Source organism: Halichoeres trimaculatus, unplaced genomic scaffold (genome assembly GCF_033239565.1).
Source record: "Halichoeres trimaculatus isolate MK-OKI-2021-1 unplaced genomic scaffold, fHalTri1.1 fHalTri1_scaffold_10, whole genome shotgun sequence".
Classification (NCBI taxonomy): Eukaryota; Metazoa; Chordata; class Actinopteri; order Labriformes; family Labridae; genus Halichoeres; species Halichoeres trimaculatus.
Genome location: NW_027437187.1, coordinates 22,870,624 through 22,898,301, shown reverse-complemented (window position 1 = coordinate 22,898,301; position 27,678 = coordinate 22,870,624). Strand labels below are relative to the sequence as shown.

The window sequence follows — 27,678 nt, the reverse complement described above, 5'->3', positions numbered from 1 at the left end:
CACATGGGAGGAAGCGAACAAAAAAACAACCTGTGGGAATAGTAGAAAAAAAAGGACAAAGACATATTTTTGAGAACATTCATCAATAATTTATTTTTCTTATTCTGAAGAACCACCACGGCTTCTCATCTTGAAAATTCATCGTCAATTTCCAACAACACATTTTTGAAAAATGTAAAGTTACTATACAAATTTTTAATAGAAAAAAGAATAAATTAACTGTGGAATTCAGTTATTTTTTATCAATTACACATTTTTTCTACAACACCTTTAATGTATAGTTACAGTTGAACAGAACTGATAAAATCAAGTTACATGCTCTATTGTCTGGTCGGGGAAGTGTTCTACTATTAAACTGTCTGTTAAAATACGCTTCATTTTGCACATCTGGTATTGAATCTATTGAGATAATGAGAAGGTGTCTAAAGATCCTATGTGACAAGCAGTAACTGGTCTTTTGTAGCACCTGAAAGGGTTGTTATTATGCCAGGAGAAAACAAAAAAAAATCAATACTTGTTCATATAAAATGACACATTGTCAAAACAATGAATGTGAATGTTAAAAACCCCACAAAACCTTACAGTGCCCCTCCATACATACAGATAAAGACTGATAAAAGAGTTCAGTTCTCTCGGGTGTGTTACAAAAACCTGGTACATGTCCATGGAGCACAGGAAATCTGGTGTGTTTGGAGCTACAGAGGGAAGGGACAACACACTTCTTCACATTGGGCTCAGAGGTCAGAGATTACCACAAAGTTAAAACAGACTTTCTGGGTCAAAGAGGGGGTCACCATTGAGCAGAACATGCTCATAAAAAATGGGATGCAGAATATCTCTGGGGTCTCTATTTGTCAGTGGATTTGCTGGGCATGCGTGGGGTTGTGTCTTTAAATGGGCAGAGGCTTCAGCACAGCATAGAAAGGGACAAACTTGCACTGTGAGGGGTTACTTGAATACAGTTTTGTAGTTTTTCTTTCTTTTCTTTTCCACATTGAGCAGGGGGTGCAGGTTCCAGTCCTGGGTGAACACTGATCAAACTCTTACAGGAAGTGGGGGCTGAACCAGTTTTACTGAGATAAACCAGAAAGTGTCAGATTACAACAACTGATATAAGTGATTTAAGGGGAAAGTGGTAAGATGTGCCAACACCATACATATTGTTACACCATTAATCCAACATGATGATGTGAGGAGATAATATAAAAACAGGCCCACGTTCGTCTGAGATTTTATAACCGTAGCTAAATCAAAACCTGGTGTTGTGGATTTTTTGCAGTTCTCAACACAATTCCTGGTTAAGAGGCAATGAGGGAAAGTTCTCGTTCTACGTCTGCTATATGAAACCAGATGTGCTTTTTATAACCCTGTTTTAAAACTTTCAATATTTGACTGGGGTTAGTGAGAAAATAAAAATACCATTCAGAAATATTAGTTAAATCAATGACCTGTCTTGTGCCTTTGACGGTACAGGGGTGTTTCTTAGTGTTAGTCTTTGTCTGATCTGAAGTTTTTAAGCTTGGCCTCATGAACTTCTACACTGAGGTTTAAAAATGTGCACACTATCTGTACTGTAGGTCCAGCCCCATAGACAAAGTTCATGTTGTGCTTCTTAAAGTCAGTTTCAGTACTTTCTAACACAGCTGATGCCAAATCATGGAGCACTCACTTCAGTAGTTACTTCACCTGGCTGCTGCTTCATCCATAGACTCAAAAGGCTTACTGTTTGGATTCAAAGCAATGCTCTGTTGCAGTAATGAATTACAGTACAGATATAAAGCACCAGCAACATGTTTGGCACTGGGAAACGTGCACTCACCCATGCCCAGAAAGTGACATGTTTTGACCGTCACACGTGTCCGAGCCAGCGTTAAGTTTAGAGTATCTGAAGAGATGAACCAGAATATGAGAAACCACAGTGCTACAAGAGGTGTGGAGAGACACTCCACGTCAAGGTGGGAGAGCCATGAGTGATGAGAAAGATGATCTCTGGAATCATCATTTGTGGCCAAATGACCTGTGGCCCCTGATCATGATGTGGTCGAACAAACAGTTGAGGACAGAGAAATCTTGTTGAAACCTTTAAATAAACATTTATGATGTCAGTCAGTGACACAAGCATAGATCAATTCCAAACCCGATAACAACCCCAAATGTTCCTCATGATGCTCTAAGAACCCTTTTCTCCAAACCGAGAATACGGCAAAGTGCCTGCTTCAACTAACTCTGCAGATCCAAACCAGTTTGTGTACTTATTCAATGTTTGTTATTGCTGTAGTCCTTGTCAGTACCCCAGAAAGAGTCCCATGAACCATCACTTTGGAGCACACCAGCCCAGGGACCCTGGTGTTGACCTGTTAATCCAGAAGTTGTCTTTGGTTGGGGGTTGAACTGAGAGGATTTGTAATCTTGATGTTCCAGATTTTCCACCTTTGTCTTATAAATATGCAGGTATGAATGAACAAAAAGGACAAACATTACGAGAATCATGGATCCAGCAAAATTCTTCTTAAGCCTCAAGAGATGTTTTTTCAGCTGGTGGCTCAAATCCAGCAGGTCTCTTCTGATTGGGTGGCAGTGCACTGGTGTTAAAGAGATTAGGTGAGGGCAAAGCTGAGATATAAAACAGATCACTATGTAGCTGACGTTAGTTGGATTGAGTAGTGTGTTGGATATTTCTCTGTGCTCTCTCTTCCTGTTGGCTTGTGTGCTGAAAATGAGTAAAGAATGGTCTCTGTGGTGCTGCAGGGGCATCAGTTTAACAGCTGAGATGGCACTTCTCAGTCCATCCTGTAAAATCCAGCCCTTATCAGGGCCCAGCGAGTGTGTCCCTGTCCAGCTGAGCTGTGATAGAGAGGGGCTCAGTTAAGAAGCTGTCGAACGGATGGAGGGCAGGGCTTAGGGAGGAGGGAGGCTCATGTCCAGTCCCCGAGTTAGGTCAGGGTGGGGCTTTTCTGAAGGGTGTTAAGGATGAGGTTGTCAGTTGTCGATGAGTAGTGGTGAGGGACAGTGGAGACACAGTAGGGGAGGGCAAAGGGACTCTTCTGGGCCCTGTGCAAAGGTCTCAGACCAGGGTTCCAGGTTTGGCCTTGTCATGTCCGTACCACTGCACATCCGCCAGCTCTGATAACAGAGGGCTACTGAGAAAACAGCTGTCACTGAAAGACCTGCAGAGGGAGAGGGAGAGCAGGATAAGACTCAGGGTTAGGTTTCGTTTCAAAACTGTAAAACAAATTCTAACAATCATCAAACATCGATGTGGTCCTGAGCCACTGTTCCAGCACATCGAGCACTAGATGAGGTTTTTCTATTAGTAAATCCTGTGATGTATTAGCCACAGAGCCAGTGTCAGAGCAGAGCACATGCAGAGATCAGAAATGATACAGATACCACCACCGACAACAACAACTGAGCAGATTCCTGATCGTCAGCCCCCTACAGTTTATGGTGTGTGACAGATGTCTTTCCATAAAAGTACAACTGTGGCTAAAATCAACAATTTTTTTCTACTTTGAGGCTACTTCATCTCTGTTATGCCTCTACTGTGTTTTCCTATGTAGGGTAAGGCCCCTGAGAGGCCCGAGAGCACAGACTGTACCTCTAGGCATCAGAGCTGGGCTGAGGGGGAGACTGACAGACGTCCACAGAAGGAGAGCTGTCTGCTGTGCCTCTAAACCAGGAGAGAGCACACACACACAAGGAAGAGAGGGTTAGTGCAGAAAGGAAAGAGAAGTGAGAAACAAACCCACAAATATTAGGTGACAAGAGAAATCCTCTGTGATGAAAAAGGTTATTGAAGGTGGTGAGAAGTAGCAGACGCAAAGGAAGAAGATGCAGCAGTGAAACAATACACAGTATGAATAGAATAAGAGTCAAGGGATGTGACTTTATTTATGATTTTGAGGATTGAAAACACCAATCACAAAAAGGATCCTTAGGATTAGTAAAATAGTAAAAACAGGGAGAGCTGACAAAGCGTGTGGGGATGAATACTGAGAGAGAAGCTGAGACAACCAAATGATGTTTGTACTGAATTTAGTTTAATGACTGTGATTGTATGTGTGTGAGCCTAAAAGTAGATCAGAGAACACCATTGTTAAATCACACAGGGATAACAAGCAAGACATCTGTCACTCGAGCTGCCTTTAGTATAACCCAGGTCATGTATGTCTCTTACCCGCTCTGCCAGTTGAGGATGTGCTGTGGGCTGCAGGGAGGTGTGGGCGTGGCTGCATGTTCGCTGGAGGGCGTCATACTCCTCTGGCTGTGAGGGGAAGCAGCTATGGGAAGAAGAAAATACAGTAAGTCAGGATGAATGAAAGAGTGGAAGGTGAAAACAAATACACAGACACATGGTTGGACAGGCTTAGAAGAAACCCCCAAAATAAAGCCTACAGAGAGGTGAGGGAGGAAGGTATGCCTCATGCAAAAGGCGAAGGGGATGGGGTCTTTGTGAAAATCTGAGTGACCTAAAAAGTACAAGACCAACTTTTCAATTATGCACTAATGGCTCTCACAGAGTCTCCATTCACATAATTCAATAGATAACAGTACTATTGTGCTACCTTTCCATTCATTTTTTAATTCTTAGAAAATCTTAAGTTGATACACTTCCCTAATGAAACATTCAACAGCTCATCAGTCTAAGAATCTGAAGGCAGAGACACTTATATGTGTCTCTACCTTTGACTAAAGTTATACCTTGATCATACAGTCACAACAGTGATCTAGTCTTGTTTGCAAAACAGAATCAGACTTCTGCCTGAGAGTGCCTCACTTAGCTTTCACTGCAAAAACTAAAATCTTTCTTGAGACGTGTTCCTCCACACTCCAGAAATGAGACTTGTTGCTCTCTGTTGCCATGTTTGTTTGATGTTTTGGAGCCCTGCAACCATATTTATCATAGTAACTTACTTCCTCTTCCAGGTGAAACTTGCTTGCACTGCATGCTGAAGCATACCATAACCTTCTGAGCCCTGCCAAATCCAACTGTAGTCAGATAGCAATTGCATTATAAAAGTGTGTCGATCGAGCTATGCTCGGTCTGTTCTTGGTCTGACTAAGCAGTTTACATGCATCTTAATAGTTTGATCTTGTGCCGACTAATCCCTTAGTCCGATTTCTGAAGCTGCATGTAAACACAGCGACTGAAAACATGGGGTGTGTTTTTTTATCATTTAATATTTATGTCACAAAGCTGACATTATTAATCAAAGGAGTCTCATGTTCAGATTTACTGGGAAAAAAAGACAATTTCTTCCTCTTCTGAATTATTATCAGATGTAAACAAAAGAAGAGCGGATCAGAAATCTCTAAACCAAATCATCAAAATCTCTCAATTAACTTGATTTTTATGAAGTATGATCCATGATCTTTACCTATCTTACACAGGTAAATAAAGGATAACCCACCTGGTGAGCCCTTAGCAAGAGTCCCCACTCTACTCCCTCTCCCGTGTCCCAGGGTGCCTTGCTGTGACCCTGTTTCAGAGGAAGTAGACCCCGAGTGTGAGTGACTCCTCTCCTTCAGGCTCCCTGAGGACCTCTGGTACCAGCACCGCAGCTCTTCAGACACCGCTGCCCTCCCCCCTCCTCCACCACCCTCTCGCCCCAATGACGGAGTCCGTACGATCTGAGAGCGTGATGGCGTAAGTCGGCCGCTCCCCTCTCCACCCTCCTCTCCCCCCCAGGCTTCTTTGTACAGTCCCCCGGCCGTGTAGGAGCTTGAGGTCTTGAACTGAGCCTTCACACTGTAGTGGCCCTCCTGATCGCTCTCGAGGCTGCGCACCACCACAGGGTTAGGGCTGCCCTCTACGTAGAGTGGGTACTCCTTGATGCGGTATTGAGAAGAGGGCTGGCTCTGGCTGTGGAGGTAGACTCCATGGTGTCCTCCTCCTACCCCACCTCCACCCGAGCCTCCACCAGAGCCATTCTTTGCTGCCAGGTTTGGCATGGAGCCCGAGTTAGAGGAGCCCAGGTGACCTGCTGACCTGGTGAGAGAAACAGCGAACAATTAATCTCAATCCATTTTTTTACAATCTGAAGGAAGAGAAAAGTTCAGGAAGGAAGCTGTTTGCCTTACCTGTGCCTTTGCCTCTGCCTCTGTCTGGCTTTTGAAGGCGAGTCCTCCCCCAGAGTGGAATAGTTCGGGTTGCTTCCTGGAGGTCCACCAGGGTAGTAATGCTCTGAGCTGCTTTGGCTGGTGCAGGATGAGCAGTCATCCAGTGGGTCGGACCCATTGGAGCCACGTCCTGGGCCCAAGAAGAAGTCAGGGCTGCCCAGATTGCCCAAAGTGTGCGGGTGTGCATCAGGGTCAGACACCAACAGTTTGCCCTGGGACTCAAGGCTAGAGCTGCGGTTCCTAAAGTGCTGAGCGAGGCTGTGCAGACGAGTGGGGCTGATGTCCACTGACCTGTGAGGAGAGGGTCAAAAGAGAAGCTTGATGTGTGGGCTGAGGTGACAGATCAACGGAATTCAGAAGTTAGTAATGAAGCAGGACATCATTTTTTTTTTGTTTTTTTTTTTGTCTTAAATTTAATTTGAATCAGAAACAAAACAGTGCAACAGGAAGGTTTTAGTAGTTCAATTTCTAATAACCACCAACTAGTACAAATTTGAAGGAATAAAACTGACCTAGTGGAATGTATGTAGTGTGGGGTCCTGGTCTTCAGGTCGGGGGTTGACGGCATGCTGGACTGAGAGTTCCAGTGAGGGAGGCTCCTGATGGGGCTGCTCTGCAGTGAGTTGCTACCCCCTGCTTCTGCACTGCCAGAGCTTGGAAACCGCCTGTGACTGGAAAAATAGACAATAAAGTTTTCTTTTTCACCTCTGGAGACATCTGCAAATGAATCAATTGAGCCGCTCTACATAAAAGAGACCCCGTCATACCTGGAGTGAGAGGAGCGTTTCTTAACTTTTTCATAAGGCTCATCCAGTGAGGATTCACTCCACATTTTGGGCTTGATGGGAGATTTATCGTAGTCTGAGCGTGTGTAGTGCAGGTGTCGCAGGCCATCCAGGGACTGCGGTGGAGGAGGCCGACTGTGAGATGGCGGTCGTGGAGGAAGACCCTTGTGAGGCGATGCTACCGGAGAAAAAGTGGGGGTACCTGTGACTTGAGAATCATCTGAAACAGAGTGATAAATTGATGGAGTTGAATAAGTTTATACTGAATGTAATCTGAAAAACTTTTGTTGTGATGATGTGGAGTTATTGCCATCATAATTAGGGACTCACCATCATCCAGTACCAGTGCGTCGGATAGTGAACTGTCTTCAGAACCAATATTAGCCTCTTTAGGACAGAAAACAGATTTGAAGGTAAACAACTTTGAAATCTAGACACTTCAAGTCTTGATTTATCAAAAGACAAAACAAAATAAAAAATATGTTGATGGTAATCAATGTTACTATTTAAAACTTTAAAATATTGCAGTTGTATATTGAGGCAACTATAACAAAAAAAGAGCTGATTTTCCTGCACTAAACAGGAGTGTACTGGTACCTTCTATGATAAGAGACGCCCTCTGCGTAGGCTTCTTGCCAGAGCGGACCCGGTACTCATTGATAGAGTTCTCAATTTCCTGGAGCTTCTTCAGTGCGTTCAGATAGGAGGTCTTCCTCTGCTTCTTCAGCTTCTTGCTGCTCACATGTGGATCGCTGGCGAGACGCCTGGCTGCCTCTGTAATCTGGGACTGGATGGCAAACTCCCGCTCCAAACGCTCCAGTTCTTCTTCCTGGAAGAAACACACACACATTGGAATAAACTCTGAGTAGCACAGGAACAAAGACATCAAATTACACTCACAGTTTTAGCAACAGAAATCAATGCCCAATCCAAAACCAACAAGGCTTGGTTTGCAGACACGTATTCAGACTGCAACTCTCCCATGCACACACTCTCACACACACTCATACAATGATCCTTGCCAGAGAAAACACACTGGGGAAGTAATTTATCTGTGCTGCAGCTCTGCATTTTCTCATCACAGGATGTATTCTCTGTTGGACTCCCTGTCCCCTAATAATAACACCGTTCTATCAGTGCATCCTCTACTCCTATCACTTCTTCAGAGGTTTGTGGAGGCCGAAGGTGAACTGTGCAGAACACTCTCAATCATGTTGGAAATCCACAGGAAATCATACGACAAAGCTAAAATCTACGTGTAGGTGGATGAAAAGCACCTCCAGTTTTTCATCTCAGTGCTCTACCTCAGTTCTGAGGAATTCTTACTCTACCACTCCACTCTGCTTTGAGAGCAGTCTCTGTTTTTGTGTGTGCAAAGGTGTTAAGCGTAAATTTAAAAACATCATTTTGCTAGCTAAGCAATTTTTATAATACAGTGTCCTTGAATTCTTCGCAAAGCATACAACCTCAGCAACACCCACTCACCTCACACACATGCCTGCACATATACAACACACAATCCTACTATCACCACTTCCTGCTGCAAGAATGCTGCCAGACTATTTTTAGAGGCTCTGCTGCTTTTGAAAGTCTAGCCTGGGCACAAAAGACAGCAAAGCAGTGCTGCACACTAACTGTTACAAGATGCAAGACGACGGCTTTCCAATGTTCTCATTTTCCTTTTCCCTACTTATCACACAAACAGGGCTCAGTTAACCTTTCTATCCGGGATGTTACATAACAGGTTTCAGAGCTTTCTTTTGCCCATACATAAAATAAACACTCTCATTTGCAGTGAAATTGACATTTCAGGTCCTGCAGCACACTTCCTGGTGCATGCATTGCTGTTGTTGGGAATTGTTTTGGGTTGTTTGGTCTGCAGAGAGATCAGAAAGTGCTCCTAAATAAAAAAACAGGGACCTCACCTCTCCTTTTGGAAGAATTTTCTGCTCGTCCAGTTTGAAAGCAGTACCAATCTTCCTTCTTACTGTAGGTGCCTCTTCACCTGGATCCAAGGGATATTCCTTTGGAAGTTTTCCTGTCAGCTCCTACAAAACATGTAAACAATGAAAGATTATGGAATTGTAAGAAAAAGCAATCTGATTTTAAAAAAAATTAGAAGAAAATTGGTGTTGTCTCATACCGCCTCTCGGATACAGATGCTTTTGAGTTCCTCTAGTCTCTGTCTCAGCGTTTCCTCCAGTGCTTCCTGCCTGGCCCTCAGTGCTGCCAGCATGTCCTTCTTAGCTGTCTGGGAGCTGTCTGATTCTTGGGAGCCTGCATGGAACATACAGCACATAGCATCAGGACAGGAGTCAGGACAAGAGGTGTATCTTTGTGTGTGCACCTGCCGAAGTTTGTGTGTTTACAGTCAGGGCACAAAGTGGAGAAAAGGCACACACCGTGCACCTACTGGCCTTGCAGGATGTTTACAGGGAAGCGAAAGGAACGTTTGATAAGGAAAATGAGTTTTAGCAGTGTGTTTATGCAGAGCGTGAGTGTTTGGAGGAAGAGGCAGATTAGGACAAAGTCAGTGACGCAGAGTCTCACGGGGCTCTGAGAAGGTGCCAGGCTTGTTTACAACATGCTTAGTTGAAAACAAGCACATACTCTCTCCAACATGTGTCGGTCTCACACTCACATGACAATCCCATGCTCCCAATTTGGTGGTCTATTTAAGGTGCACAATTTCCTCTGTCTCTGCCTGTGCTATGCTATTGTCAGTAGTGCTGTCCTGCATAAATACTGCAGCTTGACTTTCAGCTGCTCTACCATCCAGCATCACCCTTCACTGATGCTGGTTTTGAAGAAATAAATCAGTAACAGCTAATGAGTTTCCATTCAACCTGAGTCCTGTAGCTTGCTTTTCTTACATACTCGCCTCTTTTCTCACATGAGCACTGTTATCTCCTAAATTAGTACAGAGCAAAAATATTTTTGTTTCACTTATTTGTTAAACACAGATAAGCACTGTTTGGCTGTGATGAGGTTTCACACTGTCCTGCTGCCCTTTCCATTCCTTCAATTACTAAATTTGGAGAGCACACAAGCTGCTTTAGGATGAATCTGTGTGACATAGAAGGGGGAAGTGTTGTTTTACATCTACAGAAACACACTGTGTAGAGTGCGTGTAACATACATGTGTGAGATCATTCAACACTGAATCTATGGCCTCTTTCCAGAAGCAGCTGTTTCTGTATCTCTAGTTGTCAACAAGACTTCCCCCTCACCACCACACATGCAAACACACACACACATACATCAATCTTCTCCTTCTCTTGTCAGGGTCTCTCAGTCCATGTACTGACCTGAGGAGAGTAGACTGCCACTGCTGCCACTTATGATCTTGCCTTTACTGCCCATGTTGGCCAGTTTTGAGGTCTTCAGAGTTCCTGTTTCCGTCAGGTCTATGGCGATCTCGCTCAAACTTCGTGCTGCATGGATCTTGGACTGCACAGACATCAGGGAGGAGATTTTTAAAAGCACATTATTTGGAAGATTGGCTGAAACACACTTCTGACTGTGATTTCTGAATGATGCTGATATCATTATTTATATCTATCTGCGGCGTGAGTGCGAGTGTGGTGGGCTGACTGACCTTGCTCTGCTTACGGTCCAGGTAGAACTGATGCTGGCTGATGGCCATGGCCCAGATGGACTTGATGAGTGCAGGACAGGCGTACCACGTATGCACAGCAATGCCGCTGTGACCAAATGTCCTTCTGGTCACCGATGCCCTACTGTAGGAGTGGACATAAGGTCTCCTTATTTACACTGAATATAGAAGATAGCTTCATATACGCCTCAGCATAACTACAATTAATACAATTACTGTTCCTGCTCTGGAAAGCGTTTTAGACCAAGTAACTCTTTGTTACAGAGCCACACACGTTGCTCCCCATTGTTTACTCATTCTTATTTAAACACACATCTGTAGCTGAGCAACAGACCAGCTCACCCTAATGACAGTTCCCTTTTAAGAAAACATCAGTGCTCTCTGTCTAACCCTGTGTGTTTCCTTTTCTCCCATTACCTCCCCCACGTCTGTAGAATAACACTTCACATATATAGCCATGCTGCATAAACAGAAGAGAGGTCACTTCCTCTACAAATCAGCTATCACACAACCATCTTTCCTTCTGCTGTCAAGCATTAAAGGTTTACTCTGTCAGTGTATGTATCTGTGTGTGAAGGAGCACATATGTTTAAACATGCATGTGGCTAAAGAGGGTGTAGCTACAATCCATGTCAGGCTCCCCTGAGACATCCCCAATATACTGCTTGATCGCCAAAACAAACACTGCAACCATTACTGAATTAGATTCCCATCACTTCTTTCCTGCAACGTGCTCTCTGTAGTGTGAGTCTCACCACAAGCTGCTGGAAAGTGTCCATAACTGTGGGAAAATCTACAACTTCAAAATGCATTTCCAGAGAAAATTCTCTGTCATTTAATCACTAAAACAGAAACGTATCAACAGTCAATCTCACGGGTCAATAAATCTAAACAATGCTGAAAAATTAGTTGAAACCAGCTTTAAAAATGTGACATAAACTTACCTCCTGGGGTCATGAACTTCTACTGAAAACTTCTTCTCTCGGAAGTAGAGGTTCTCCAACTGCCGCCATTGAAACACCTGAGGTGTAGAAGAAACACACTTCAGCTCTGCTCCCACACAAAAACACTATACATTATCCACACAGTCGTTGGCCACAATCCTCGGCTCTTTTCTCTGTATGTTCCCATTTGTTGTCAGAGAAAATGGACTGGATAGGAGAAGGAAAAAAAAAAGAAGCTGATGAAGAGGAGGAGGAGCTGGGAACAGAGGAGGAGGTAGAGGAGGTAAAGAGAACCTAGTGTGGAGTTCTCTGATCAGGTCCAGACCAGGCATTCCTGTCCACTGTGGATCCCTCTGCTGGATGACCTCACTCCAGAGAAAGACAGTGAGAGAGGGAGGAGGCGCTCTTTCCTCTGTTCGGATTTTCTTTTTCCTCTTTACCGCCCCCTTTATGAACCTTCAGCCCCTCTTTAAACACAGCAAAAGCCAGCTGGGCGAGAAAGTTTCCCCCAAGACATACTCCACAGCACGTGTGTATCTTAAGTCCTCCCAGACATTTGGAACATAAAGAAGTGATGGGTGTTCACCATCTGTAGGCGTGTGTGTGTGTGTGTGTGAGAAGAAAAAGTGTTTTGAATTTAGTTTCCTCCTCCCCAGTAGCTTTGCGTGGAAGGTTGAGGAGGGAGGGGGGCGTTTACACCTCCCCTCCTCCTGATCCCTCCTCCCTCCCTCAGGGACTGTGCTTCCTGCTCTAGGCTCTGTGGTTTGTAGGTGTGTGTGTGTGTGTGTGAGTGTGTGTGTGTGTGACATGGGGTCAGGGGAGGAGTGATGAAGGGGGAAAGAGGTTTTTGTGGCCCCAGCAATTGAAGTTCCCTTGCTTTGTTTAGTCAGACCTGCACACACACACACACACACACACACACACACACACACACACACACACACACACACACACACACACACACACACACACACAGAGTTGAGTCCGAGTCTGTTTCTCGTTAGTGAGAAAGGGAATAGTGAGAGCTATTTCAGAACACAAGTGTGCCTGCATATATCAGCAGGAACAGACGCGCTAACACACGCACAGACACACACACCACCCTCTGATGTTCACTTGTTAAGCTTTAGTGAAGAAAGTTACAAAGCTGCATAAAAATGACAAACAGGAGAAAGAAACAATGAAGAAATCCCAGCTATGACAGGATAAGGGAGGAAAAGGGGAGCGCAGGAGCTTGGAGGTCACAGCCCAGGAATTTTAACAGCCTGGGAAAACAATACACAGAGAGATGAGAGAAAGGAAAAGGAAAGAGGGGGGGAAATATTATCAAAAATGTATGTAAACACAGTCTAATGCATTTACTTTCAAGTGTATGTGAACATGGAAGAAAATCTGAACTCAGATCAAAACTTTGCTGTGCAATGCATTTCTAATGGAGTGTGAAGTGCTAATGTAGCATGGTGCTGAATATAGCAGGCAGGACAGATAGAGAGTGACTGTGCGTGTTAACTACACATGGGCCAAAGCTGTTGAGATAACATAAGTGTTTGAAACTATGTTCAGGCACGAGACCATTAAAGCTGTCCTCTCCATTGGCAGGGCAGAGCTTCAGCAAGTTGTGGATGAAGACTTGATGTTTTTCTAACTTTGGTGTTCAACCTTAAAATTAGACTTGATTCTGTGCTTTTCCAGAAAAAAAGTTGTGGTTATACAAAACCCTGGTAGTACTAATGGAGGACTGAGAATATCTGTACAAAACATGCTGATGACTAGGATGGTAACTCTGAAACCTGGTGAATGCCTCTGTTTTCGAAGCATGGGTAACTGTAAAACACACACACAAGCAGAGGAGGTCATTATTCACAAACAACTGGGTGCTCATGTGTGCAAACCGTGTGCCTGTCTCACAATTAAGTCTGTACACCAGAGCACACATCAATTACTGATAAAAAGGTCAGATCTGATAGAGTGTGCAGGCCTTTCTTTGGTGTAGCGGCCTCCCTGGGGAATACAGGAAGAATAGAGCGTTTAAATAGCACAGAGGTGGAAGAGCTACAGTGAGGCCAGACATTATTCTAACTTAGCAATGGACCCAAGGCTCAAAAAAGACTATTGTTTCACCCATGGGTGGGGCTACGGTGTACTAAACGTTATCCACCAGACAATCCTCCAGTTGTCATGGCGATGCAGAAACACTCTCCGGGCACTTCCTGTTGTTTGTTGTTTTTAGAGATTTTTAGGGATGACATTTATGGAAGGAACTAAACAGAACAGGGTGCTTGTGCTTACTGGCTCTAAATGAAACACAGACTGAAACTGACTGAAGACTGTGTGTGTGTTTTCAATCCACTGCAGAACAAAAAAGGTAAGTATGGACTCTAATGCATGGAGATGACATTTAATTTAATATGCTGTGTGTGATTGAAGCTTTCCCTGTGGTAGCCTTGTTAGGTAGTCAGTAACGAACAGACCTTATAATCTCTGTCTCAGTGAGTCAGGACACTAACGAGGAGTGTGGCTCAGCTGTAAATCTTTGTTTATTGAATGAAAGTGCAACTAACCTGTGGTAAAAAGAGGGGAAGAGCAATTCAGCATCCCCAAATAAACATAGTGGAAGAGCTGCATTTAGAAATGACAGGATCCCCTTAAAAAAGACTAATTAAAAATAACAGCCCCAGGTGCACACACAAACACACACACAGAGTATAAAGCACAAACTGGAGGTTTTTCTGTCTTGATATTATTGTCTCAAACTCCTTGTCCTTAGTATCCTGCCTCCACCTCTCTGAGTCACAGGTTACTGGTACTGGACTGTCTGACTAATCACCAAATCAACAGCTCTTCCTCTGGTTTGTTGAAACTGAGATGACTACTTTAACTACATATGGAAAATGACCTGTTCGAGTGTCTCGTCCTGTGAAACACTAAACAGTTTGGGAAGAAGTACCACCCACCTTTTGTCTGCCATATGAGTCAAAAATAATGAGCTCACAGTGTTTTTAAGGTTTTCATGCATTTTTTAAAGCTGAAGTTCCACGTTATGAGCTAGAGCAGGGGTCTGCAACCTGTGGCTCTGGAGCCTCATGTGGCTCTTTGACTCCTCTGCAGAGGCTACCTGTAGCTTTAAATAAACATTATTGAAATAAAGAATTTTATTTTTCTTACAGAAAGTATTTTTAAGTACATTGACACTAAATAAAATTTTGATTTAACATAGTGTTGAACTAAATCTGCATCACATTTTGCAAAAAGGCTGCCACCTCTGTACTTCACCTCCTACAACATTAACAGCACACCAAATTTCCTTTTAACTGTGGCTATCCTCAATTTTTACACCCCTGGTAAGATAACTGCATAAACAAAAAGAAACATCTTGAAGAAAATCAGAGACTTTAATTCAGCGTGGATGGATTCATTAAACTGCCCCTGTGCCGGCTTGATATGTAGTAAGAAATTATCAAACAAACAAAACAAACAAAATAAATCATGAGTTTAGCAACGCTATCAATTTATCTTATCAAATTCAAGTCTTGTTTTTTTTCTACAATTTCTTAAATTAAAAAAACTTTTTGTTTAGATAATTATGCAATATATTGTTATAGATTTTTATATACTGTACCGTTTTCATTGTGAAGGTAAAGTAGATTTTGTGGCTTCAGCATGACTTACATGCAGGTGAGATGAGGCAAAAAAGCTCCTTTGATTGTAAAGGCTGCACACCCCTGAGTTAAAGTATAACGCAGTGATGAGGACTAGTCATATTTTTCTGTTTCTGATCATGTGTTTTGGTGTATTAAGGTGTAAGAGAGGGTGTTTGTTTTGGTTTCTGTTTGCATTATATGGTTTATGACAGCTTTTGTGCCATATTTAAATGTTTGTGTGTCAGCGAGTTGGTTCACTTTGGATTGGATTGCCAGTGAAACAGCACCTTGACAGACTGACAGGAATGATTTGAGGTGAAGAGGGTTCAGTCACACGCACACACACACACACACACTTGACACACAAACAGGAAACTAGCAGAGAGGAAGTATTCATCAGCATGTGAGTTCAGAGTTCACTGGGATCATGTTGGTTTATGTGCATCAAATTATCAGTGTGCTGGTGTGAGAGTGTCTTTGTGATCAATGAGTATTAAGGATTGAGTGATGCTGTTAATTTCTGTACAATTACTCCTTATGTGACAAAGCTGAATGCCAGAGTTTAAGCCCTTTAACTGGCAGGAGGATGTCATTCACAGAGACAGAAATAAAAGCAAGACAGGATACAAAACATTCCAGGACTGACCGTCTCCAGACAGTAGTATTTGTACAGCATTGTTAGTGTTCTTTCTTAACACAATGCCCTGACTCAGTGAATGGAAAAACTGGACACAATGACCATGAAAACAAACAGACGGAACGTTTCCTTCTTATGTTACACACAATCTATGTTATCTACCAGGCTTTCTAACCTACCAAACCTAAAGGGCTGAAAGCTGCTGATCTTACCTTCCTTGGTTTAACTTTGTCCTGGTGATCATACTGAAAGATGCCTTTATAGCTCAGACCCAACCACCATGGGATCCCCTGCTTGTCCTAGAACACAGGAAACAACGGGATACATCAGAAAAGATCTGTTATTGAAAGACAAAGTATAAAAGGTTTTTTTTTGTACGTCTTTAAATACTGAATTGCGTGCCATCCCATCGTGGACAAAAATGTGTGTGTGTGTAAAAAGAAAAGGCAGAGTAGTAAAACTGTACCTTTACAGCATAGTAATGTACTCCATATGTGGGCAGGGACTCCACAATGCTCATATAACTGAGGAGCAGAAAAACAGACATGTAAAGGTTACTAAGAGCACACGGTTACAGACAGCGGACAAACAACCAGAGACCACAAACACACACTTACTTTACTATAGCTTGTCCCCTGGATTGCCCATTGAGCTTCTTGTAATGCTCTATGACCCGGTCTTCACTGTAAGACCGTAGAAAGAACAAAAATGAAAAAGAGCAAATACATAAAAAGGAGGACTTGGGTGAACTTGAAAAAACCAAACCGTGGCTCACCAGTAGGCCAGAGATGGATGCTCTTTTAAGGCCTGGGTGGGCAAAGCAGGCAGCTTTTTTAGGTCGGACCTGGTTGCATCATTACTGGGAAGGATAAAACCACAAACACAGTCAACATTACTTTAAGGGAGAGCATTCATTTTCTGATGTAGACCTCACAGTTCTGTTAAAAAAATACTAAGAAGGTGACAGTGGGAAGAAAAAGACCAGCAACATTTAGTTTGATAGATGGATACAAAACCTAGGAACTGTCTGAGAGATGAAATGCTAATTTTGTTGAAAATGCAATCAGGCTGGACAGATGAATGAATTTTGATGTGCTCTATTTCAGAGAGTGTTTGCTGTCCATCTCAAAACAGCTGCAGTCATGCCTCAAGTTGAAAACAGGGAGAGCTTTAATGAGCAAGAACACAAACGTGGACAATAAGAGAAAATGAGAAAAGGGGTGAAGCAGGACTAAGAGGAGGACAAAGGCAAAGAGTTAATTAGACAAGGAGCCACACAGAGAGCCAGAGAAACTTGGCACCAGTTTCAGATCAGACCTCCAGTGGCAGGAGGTCTTATTATACCACCCTAATCCCCTTGCCTCTCTTCTTCAGCCTTGGCCAAGGCCTCAGAGGATTGGGGAAAGCCCTGGGAACATGACAACCTATGAGCTAAAGCTCTGGATAAGAGCCCACATGCACTGTGAGGGTGTTTTTTGACATGTGAACACAGCTGTGTGTCTGGGTTGATTGATATCCATTCATGTAACCACTCGTTAGGTAATAGCATCTGTGGTTCCTGTTAAAATTGTAATAGTACATGAAAGGCTAGCGAAGAGCTCTGAATGAACAAATTCAAATGGAAAGCTATGGCATCGTGAGGAATACATCTTTACAAGCCACTTAATATTTTGCCTTCTCAGACTTGGATTTGATTACACTTTAAAAAAACCGACACCTATGAATGTGAGTATCTTTAGAGGAGAAATAGATGTAGTGAGGCTCATTATGATGTAGAGGCTCTAGTACTTTAAGGGCGGGGAGGTTTGTGTGAGTGGGAGGATGGGGTAAAATAAAAAGGAGGAGGAGAAGGAGGAAGGGGTGAAAGGAATGTTTCTACAGTGAGTGACATTCCATTCCTGGATGAGAGATTGTGTTTATTTACTCGCTCCACAGGCGGAAATGAGGTCAGAGGTGATGGCGGCGGTAGTCTGTTACCAGCATAACAACAAAGGAATGAGGGGAAGAGTGATGACATACATTTTGGCCAATCACAGAAGAGCCACTTGTGGGATACTGCTCACTGTAAATATGTACATTACCCCTCTGCTGTAGAGTTCAACAAATGGAGGTTTAAAGACTGACTGGTGTATGCTGTGTTACATTTTAGGAAATCTTCCCTGTGTTAAATAGGACGGAAGTCACATACAATAAAGACCTTGTCTCTGATTACACACACAAATTGCCACACAAACGTGACGAGGCTATGCTTTTTTCACGGGTGACAGCACAGGCTGAAAGGAGAACCAAAGTGGAACAGGGATGGCAGGAAAGAAAGGGTGAGGTATTTAAATGAAGCTCAGAGACAAAGAGCATTCTCAGTGGAGCACCTCGGTGCTCAGGGAAGCAGAGCAGCAGACAGACCACTGATATCACTCCTATTGTGTGTTTATCTGTCTGTGCCTCTCCCCTCAGAATCAACAGGTAATAACACATCTACTCCTGTTTGGTAAAAGGAAATGAAAATCTGTGGGTTAAACAATCCTCAACACATGCAAATGAGGGACAGGTTACTCATGTGCTTACCTGGTAAAATCGCCCTTCGCCTCCTGTAAAACACAGATGTAGAGAAAAGCAGTCAGAGCAGAAAGGACATTAAATGTGTTTATGTACAGGACACTGAGTAGTGAAGTCTGCTGGACCAGAATCAGGTAGAAATATTAAACCCTCATCTGAAGTGAAACATCCAGAGGCCCTATGTAGTGGATACTTGATACTATACATCTGCACCTGCATAGAGGTCACGCACAACTACACACGTGTGGATACATGGACAACTAGCCCAGTCTGTGTGTAATATGACCTTGCAATATATCGGATAATGGACTGACCTACTCTGAGAAAGGCTTGGGGACAGAAAATGCTGCAGCTCAGGAGAATACATGAAGTCAAAGAGTTTCCCTGCTGCTCTGTGATACATTAGCAAAGATGGAATGTGCCAACAATAAAGCCAGGAGCCAAGAAATGCGCTACCAACTGAGAGAGATGGAGTTTGGGGGGATTTAGTCTCACTGCAGATCACAAACAGATTGATATATAGAAGTCCCACTACAAAATGAGTTTCATCACTGTCAATTTGGATCACAGAATGGTGGAGTAGTTTGAGAAGAAAATAAAGCTACAAACTGCTTCATTTCAGAGCAACAGCCTGTGAAGAATATACTGTGTTAGCCATTTAAGCTAAAAGTGAAAAACACAACACTCAACAAAACACACACATCACACTTCATCTTACTTGGAGAATATAGGAAGCCAGTTCAAAGACAACATCGCTGTCCACTTCAATAAGCTCCTGCAAAAAGGGAAGATAAGATTTTTAGCAACACATCCTCTTCTTGATGAAGTAAATAAACAACCCACACTGTGCTGATGTTGTAGGTTACAGTAGACCTGATCATCAATATTTAATTGACCTTCTGATTACCCTCAATTGAATTAACTTTTCATTTCTTCCCTACTTTCTTTCTATCTTTGCTTATTTCATGATCTTTTTTATTTAGACTAGATTTACAGATTAAACAAAAGGGGAGATTAGGGTTTAAAAAAGGCATTGATATTCTGGTTGCTTATTACAGTTTCTTTTTGATCTACTTTAAGTTTGATCAGACATTTAGACCTGGAGGAAAGATGGACACTTGGAGGGGACATGGATAAGACAGGGAGCAAACTATCATTTCTACTGAATGAGAATGTGCACTTCAACAATCTGCGTGAAGGGGACCTGTGTTTCCATTGGGTTGGGGGAGGATGACTGTTGGTGGGCAGTGAGTAGTGGGTCAAGTATGTCAGGAATGTTCCCTTTACAATCCACAACTTAATTGGTTGGAGATCAGACAGCCTGGATGAAACACTAGACAGAGCAAACCCACCCTGAGTGTACCACCCAGCATGGCTGCAAAATGTCACATGCAGTTTGTTTTGTTTTAAGGTCTGTGTTCCCACAGCACTGCTTTTCCGCTACTCGTACAGAGTAGAGAGGTAAACAATTATATTCCATCTGCTGTGTACTGGTGACATGATTTTTGGATATATTTTGTCATCTTTTTGTCGTAACTTTATTCAACATTTTCAATCAGTGTCACTGACAGGATCAACTAATGCTAGAGCTGAAGCAGATAACTGCTTGTTTAATATCTTGATCAGGATTATCTTTTGGAAAGCAGGGACCAAATCAGAAAACTATTGTTTGTATTTCCTTCATCTCGTAGTTACACAGCACATTTCAACCCTAGTATCTGAACTACACAACAAAAATCTCCTGAGATGGTACAGTCCACATTAGATGCTGTCTGCTATGGTCCAAGCTGCACTTCCTCCTTTTGTGCTAGTGCAGCTGGTGGATGTCAACACACTACTTTCACTGTGTCTACAGATTCAGTGACAAAGGACCTTGAACCTTGAAATAAAGGTTTATTTTTTTACCTTTTTTACTACACAAATCAAAAGACAAGAAACTCTAAGGAAGACATATAACAAAAATATCTAAATTAACCAAATTCTAGCTATTTCAACAGTTACATTAAAAAAATGTGGGTACTGGATCCATTTCCATTTGAATGATGAAGTTTGTTTTCTTCTCTGGCCTTGGCTTTGATGAAGCTCATCATTTCTGTCAGTGCTGAAAACACACAGTTGTCTGTAGGATTTGCTTTCCTGAGACATATCCCCCGACGCCCTCTTCTGGACAAATAACTGTTCACGACTGAAAGAGACACTTGTTACATAAAAGTTTCTTTTTAGGGAATCTTACTGCAAGTGCTCAGTTAAAAGTGTAATCTCTGTCACTCTTTAAACAGGCAAAGTAAATGTGCTTCAGCACTGATAGAAGGAAGTAGATGTGACAGATCATTCACTAGTTGCTGGAATGTGAGGAATCACATCACATGATAAGTAACAGCTGATAAAAATGGTTAATATTTTCTGCTCCTTCATGTCACTGTGGAGCACTGAAACCTGATCTGGAGAATCCAAACTGAGCTGATGAAGAGGCCTGCTTCAAACAGGGCAACCTTGTTTTCTTATTTTGATAAGAAGAAGAAACTTGCTTTAAACACATGACTGCAGACTAAATCATGTCCTGCCACCAACATTGAAGGTATTCAAGAAAAATATGAAATTTTTAACTATATTATGAATTTACCTTGTAGATGATGGACTTGGCGTTGAGGAAAAACAGCTCAATAGTGGCATTGTCCTTCAGATACGATATACTCTCAATGTAGAACCTGAAAACACAGAAATAGATTCATTATTTTTGGAACAGTGAGGGAAACAGGAAGATATTTTGACCTGCAAACCTAAACACATACAGTTGAGATCAAATATCTAATTGCTTTGAAGAGAATCAAATTCATTTACACAATAACACAGTAGACTAAACATTGACATTGTGGTGTAGTGCAGATGAGACACAGACAACAGTGCAATAACCAAAACATCCAGAGGGGGGCAGACTATACCAAAACCTGATACATGAAACTCAACATCATTTCACTCTTTTTCACCAATTCTCTCTCTCACCATGGTGCCTGGCGATGACCCATTATTAGTTTGTGAGCGTGAGCACATTCCACACAAGACACCAAAAACACACACTCACTGACCCTGCCATACACACATACGCACACACACACACACAATGTGATGCACTTCACACATTGTCTGCTTCTCTGCATCATCAGCAGTGTGTAGGAATTACACACACACACACACACACACACACACACACACACACACACACACACACACACACACACACACAGAGCTACATACTGGAGAGAGCAGCACAGTAACCCACTTCTGGCAGAGTGGTGAGGAGGGAACCAACATCATAATGCAGACTAAATTTAGCTCATGAATGCATGCAGAGCCAGAGGGGAGCAATGATGGTACACTAGGAAGCTACTCACTGTAAGCTGGTGGGAATGTACATCAATATATTACACATTAAACAAGCTCAGTTCACAGCCTGGGCTACACTTAAAAATATCTCTAATGTCACAAAAAGCATGTGACGATGCAGACACTTATATCAAAGCGTTTATTTCCCAGCTTATTAGCGTATAGGTATTCAGTAAGGTGAATTGAAGGGGGATCAATATGTGAGGGCTTGAATCTTGTTACACATTGAGCTGAGAGAAAATGAGAGGGGCCTTGTCAATATTCAGTGAGAACATTTAATTAAAGCCACAGCGTTGATGAGACACACAAACACTGACAGCGCGGCAGCAAGCATGCAAAAAGGCACCCACTGAATCAGCAGGAGGTGGGTATCTGACTAGCTTTACTGAGAACAAATTCATCACATAAATACCCTGTAAGCAGGCAAATACATGACAAACATGCACCTGCACAGAGACGCGCACACACCCACGCATAGACAGAACCTTTCAGTGTGCTAACCAAAACAGTATGCTCAGGTTGGTAATGGATTCAAGCCTGACATTTGGGTTGATTGTTCATCCATTTCAGATCTGCATCTGTGTCTAGGTTTGCATGTAGCTAGAGAAGAAAAGGAGGAGGAGGGTGTCTGTGTGACCTTTGGAGAGATTGAATTTAGAGACTGGACCAAACTGTATGAGAAAAGAGGAAAATGAAACCTCCATGGTGTCAGAGTTCATGATGTCATAGCCTCACCACAACATCTTCAAACATATAAATATATGCTCACAGTAACCCTCACCCTGACAGTGCCGCTCTCACCACAAAGACATTACACAAATTGCTTTGAAAGGGGTTTTATAGCTGACCTAAGATCAAGAGAAACGGTAACTGATGGATGTTTCATGAGAAACCAAAGTCATTATTGTATGATCTGAGATTTGTGCTTCTAAAAACTGAATTTGATAGTTTTTTGTATTGAATTTGATTTGATTTAACATTAAATTATGCGTAAACATAAATGTTTTGCTTTGAAATTGTACTTAACCTACTTAAAAATTCACCTCTGGATTACATAAATTAAAAAATACAGAATTCAGATTCAGTTCGCATGCTTCAGATATAATTGTACGATTCAATTTCAGTTCAGCATGGCACCACTATTGCATCATCTATATCCTTGAAGAGGTGGAATCGAGCACTGAGTCACAGAAATCCTCTTCACATCTGCTAAAACTCCTTCACAGTCTGTGGCTGTACTCTTCACCTGAACGGGGCAAGCTGAGCTGATCTCCACGATGTCTGAAGACCAGGGACTGAATGACCAGGTTTGTCTAAAACTTCAAATGACACATTTACCTCTGATGTTTCAGCACAAACACCAGTGTAATAGTTTTTACAAATCTGAAGAGTATTTCTGTCAATCTGTGCTTGATTACTCTTTATCGTGGACGTAGGTGGGATAATGGTGATGCCACACTGAATTAAAATTGAATTGTAAAACCAAATCTGGATTGCGTAAACTGAACCTGAATTTTGTATTTCTTAATATAAAGAATTTAGTGTTAATTTTTCAAGTAGGTTAAGAAAAATTGCGAAGCAAATAGTTAAATTTTAAAACGTTAAATTAAATTTCAGATCATGCTTTTCAAATTCAGTGTAATAATTCAAAGTCAGTTACTCGTAGGGATGGGATGGATCACAGAATCTACAGTTTGGTTTTTATCACGTTTTTGTGGTCATGATTTTCGGTGTACACTGTTGTGTACACCACAGGTACACCCTCTAACTCTGTCTTCCCTGCTCATCATGTACACCACACGCGCCTCCCTACTGTACTCCTTCATCTCTCGTTGCACATGCATATGATCAGAGCTACATACTGGCTCTAAATTGAGTTTTGAAATGAAGAAAAAAGAAAAACATGAACCAAACGAAGCACATGCGCCCCGAACTGAGTTTTCTTCGTAAACTGTTCGGTTTCCCTTGTTCCTCTGTACAAATGTCAGCCCATACAATCAGTTTGACCTTAAATCTTAAGGTTAAAATTCACTGTGTGGTTTGAATAATTTCAAGAAGCAAATGCTAATACTAATGCTAATAATATCCCATTATCATTATGAATTTAACAATATTCAATGTCATATTATATTGGCCTTAGACATATCTTGTGCGAATTTAAAACAATGACTAGAAAGTAACATGGGACATGCTGTTGATGCTTAGGTTGAGTATTTTTTTGGACATGTGTTCTCTCAGTATATTCTTTTTCACAACCAGGATAAAAAATTAGATGCAGTTATACCACCCTGCTCTTTATTGTATGTGCTAAAATCTTTTTATAATTTATGACAGGATCAGTGTCGCACTGTTCAATGACACCATTGTTTATCAAATATAATGAACAATAGGGTTGAGTGCTAAGAATATAAATTTACAATGCAGTCACCAAGTTATGTAACCCTGGAGCTCTGCTGAAAATGTCAACGGGGAAATGACTGCTCAGTGATATTGTTCAGCAAAGTTTTCTGCGTCATGTTGCTATGTTTGCTGCTAAGCAAGACTCAGTCCATTAGGTATTCATGATGTCATCAAGATTCGTTTGGGGACAGGGAACACCAGTGGTTTCAAAACAAAGCCTTGGCGTTCCCTAGTAAAAGTGTGTTTGTGTATGTGTGTGTGTGTTTGAAGTAGTCAGAAGGCAGAGAAAGGTAAGGAGGAAAGTCCAGAGCATTGCTTCCAAGGTTGTTGTCCAAGTTCAAATCCACACACGCACACACACTCACACACAAAAACAGGCAGTCTTTGTATTCTTGCACTATATGCACACATAATCCTGTGTCTGGCTGTGACTCAGAAGAAATTTATAAACAAGTGTGGGCTTTGTGAAAGCAGTAACAATGGGCTGAGAGAGAAATGTGGTATTGTAGTGAGACTTAATAATCCCGTCACACCAGGTCATAGAGGAAGTGAGGGCACAAGACTCATGGAGGATAATGCATCCAAGTATTCCCACCTATTTTTTCTTGTGACAGCATAAACATACATGTTTCATTACCTAGGAGGAATTCATTTTGCCTGAATGTCTGGATTATTACAGGTTACAATAAGTTTAATGAGATTGTTATACAGCTCATACTGATTTGGGTTTAAAGGGCGTTTGATTGGCTGAGGGCCCCTGTTGGAGGAGTTTCACACCTGGGTCAAAGTGATGTCACTTAGGCATGTTATAGTTAACCTTGTTAATCTGTTCTCATTACCATATGAAAGCAGTGCATCCACAAACACATTTTAACAGACACACACTGCACCTGTCTTTCTGCTCTCTCCTCCAGACAGAGAATAATGAGTGCTTCAGTTAGGCATCAAATTAGTGTAGAAAGACTCACCTGACACAGAAATATAGGACAATGGGACCAGACTTCTTTGGAAACTCGTGTTCTAATACTCTGCGGTCCAACTGCAGCCAGCTGAAATGGCCCCTGATAGGAAAAAATAACACAACAGCAAAATATTACTCAGAGATGTTGTCTCAAGCAAAGGCACAGAAAATCTCCATAAGTAAGCTTCTGCTTTTTTCTTTCCTCTTCCCATTCTCCCCCTCTGTTTATCCCACTTCTCTCCCTCTCCTCCTCTCTTTTCTCTCCAGCAGAGAGAAGAACTGCTGCGACAGCTTGTCACCCTGGTAACCCTGCATGGTCTCCTGAGCAACATCTCTCTCTTACTCTTCCTCTTTCTGTGTTGCTCTCTCAGCCTCTCCCTCCCTCTTTTCTCCTCACACAGCCTCTTTGACCACTGAGCAGTTAGAGCTGAAGCGTCTGCTCTCCCATGGCACAAGCAACAAATGTACACATCATAGAATTAGCCCTGGGGACTGAGACTGGATATTTCTTTGCTGTGCTGACACTGGTTACGGTGTGTATCAAAGCCGTGTAAATGCCACAGAGCAGAGGGCAGCATGGCCTGACATCAGCGAGTAGACTAGATAAACTTAAAACACAAAGAAAACAAAGGCCATCCTGATGTCTGCCTGTATGTAAATCTTTTTTGTGTTTGCATGACTCGTTTAGGACTACACTGTGGTGAGCCTGTCTTTCCAGGTCACCAAACATAATAAAATTCATTTGAATGTCATTTTTGCATTTCAAGCACAGCTCTGGTGGCGCGTACTCATGGAGACAGGGACTTGTGATCTTTTAGTAGCCTAGAGCAACTCAATCATAACTTCAGAGTGTTACTGAAACCTTTTACATCATAGAGAACTTTTCCCACATCTAGTTACAGATCTGTGAAATGTGTACACGTTGTGCTGTGACTGATTTGATTTTTGACCAGAAAAAAGGCAGCAACATTTCAAAAGTTTTCCTTTTTTTCATTCCACATCAAATAGGTTTTTTGAGGTGAATTTTTCCTTGTAACCTCTGTAACCAAATGGATGTACACAGTTCAAAATCCTGAAGTACGGAAGAGCTCACTGGTTATTTATCAGTAGTAAAAAGATAAAAAATTATGGTATTGACAACACAGGGTCAGCCAGATTGATTACAGCGACAAAAACTGCTTTGTGGTAGCGTACGGTAACTTTCTGGGGATAAATGGCTTGAAATCATGAAAGCATACACCAATCAGAGTGCAGTCTAATACATTAGCATACCTGTGGCTAAAATGTCAGGGGTATAAAAATATTTTGGGCTAGAAAGTAAAAACAGTCACTTGCAGTATTATCATTTTGAAAGATGGTAGCATAGAGCTGCACTCAATACGCAAGAGAATTCACTAAAGCAGAATAGGAAAAGCTGCTCTGCTAAAAAAAACAAAACAAAATAAATCCTTGACTTAAAAACAGAAAAATAAATATCATCAAAGAAGAAAATACACCAAAAAAATCTGAGAGAATGGGTTGAACTGCTCATGTGGGACCTCCAGCCCATCTCAGGGTAAAGATAGCATGGTTTTTACAAGGAATGGCTAACTTTCACATTTGAAACACTACAATACCAATGCCTGGTACCTGGTAATCAATATTAGTACTCGAAGGTACCAATTTTCAGTACTTTTGTGTGTGTTTATGTGGTAATACATATTAATTTGTTCACTAATAAAATTCCAAAGTTTTTTAATTTAACATATTTATTCTTTGATATAGAACCTTGCAATGCAGTGTTCATGTCAAGCACGGAAAATCACCTACTCTTCTACTCTATCACAGTCACAAGGATGTGTTTGGTACCAAAACATGGTACCATTTGATTTTAAGTGAATCGGTACTCTGTACTACTGATGGAATTCGGTCGGTACCTATAAAAGTACCTAATGCAGTACCCATCCCTAGTTTTTATCTTTTAGATCCACATCTTAACAAAGCAGAGGCTCTCATCCAGTTGACACCACTACAACTTTTTGCTGCTGCACATTGACACAAATTGTTACCAGCTTTATCTATAGAGCACTTTTAAAAACAACCACAGCTGCAGACAAAGTACTGTACAGGTAGATCAAAATGAAATGATAAAAACAGATAAGTAAAAACAGACCAATAAAAGAAAAACATTGTAAAAACAATAAAAGCAAATAAAAAGCAAGTAAAAGGGAATAAAAGAAAATAAAAGGGAGTACGACCAGGCAAAGCAAAGAAACTAAGTCTCGCTGGAGTTAAAAGCCAAAGGATAAAAATGGGTTTTAAGACGTGTTTTAAAAGTGGACAGTGAAGGGGCCTCTCTAATGTGCAGGGGAAGACTGTTCCACAATCGGGAGCAACATTAGAGAAGGCCCTGTCCCCTCTGAGCTTCTTCCTGGACCTCGGTGCCTGCAGGAGCAGCTGGTCAGCTGACCTGAGGGACCGAGAGGGCGAGTAGGACTGAAGAAGCTCAGAGAGGTAAGGCGGGGCAAGACCATTGGTACAGACCCAAAAAAAGTTCCACAAGTTCCTTCACAGAGTACCAACACAGAAGCATACTCCCTGATACAATCAGATTATATTGTTATTGGACAGCACAGGCAAACCCCACTCAACAGA

At 42.0% G+C, this 27,678-nt stretch overlaps 1 protein-coding gene across 7 annotated transcripts in view; it reads right to left on the bottom strand.

Annotated features, from left to right (window-relative positions):
* Positions 1–106: 106 nt before the first annotated feature.
* Positions 107–27,678, bottom strand: part of frmd4a (FERM domain containing 4A) — a 109,764-nt gene continuing 82,192 nt past the window's right edge. For 5 of the 7 annotated variants that reach the window (XM_074676972.1, XM_074676973.1, XM_074676971.1 and 2 more), the window contains exons 4-24: positions 25,052–25,144; positions 20,923–21,007; positions 19,018–19,074; positions 18,309–18,331; positions 16,519–16,602; positions 16,361–16,426; positions 16,210–16,267; positions 15,956–16,042; positions 11,466–11,542; positions 10,504–10,645; positions 10,214–10,355; positions 9,049–9,182; positions 8,831–8,953; positions 7,503–7,734; positions 7,236–7,292; positions 6,888–7,125; positions 6,633–6,791; positions 6,082–6,411; positions 5,412–5,989; positions 4,178–4,280; positions 108–3,167 (exon numbers count right to left, since the gene is read on the bottom strand). In XM_074676972.1, coding sequence (XP_074533073.1) covers positions 3,065–3,167; positions 4,178–4,280; positions 5,412–5,989; positions 6,082–6,411; positions 6,633–6,791; positions 6,888–7,125; positions 7,236–7,292; positions 7,503–7,734; positions 8,831–8,953; positions 9,049–9,182; positions 10,214–10,355; positions 10,504–10,645; positions 11,466–11,542; positions 15,956–16,042; positions 16,210–16,267; positions 16,361–16,426; positions 16,519–16,602; positions 18,309–18,331; positions 19,018–19,074; positions 20,923–21,007; positions 25,052–25,144 — 2,971 coding nt within the window. In that variant the 3' untranslated portion in view covers positions 108–3,064. Of the gene's footprint in view, positions 3,168–3,598; positions 3,671–4,177; positions 4,281–5,411; positions 5,990–6,081; positions 6,412–6,632; positions 6,792–6,887; positions 7,126–7,235; positions 7,293–7,502; positions 7,735–8,830; positions 8,954–9,048; positions 9,183–10,213; positions 10,356–10,503; positions 10,646–11,465; positions 11,543–15,955; positions 16,043–16,209; positions 16,268–16,360; positions 16,427–16,518; positions 16,603–18,308; positions 18,332–19,017; positions 19,075–20,922; positions 21,008–25,051; positions 25,145–27,678 lie in introns of all 7 variants that reach the window. The other 2 variants (XM_074676968.1, XM_074676967.1) reach the window with 2 other exon arrangements.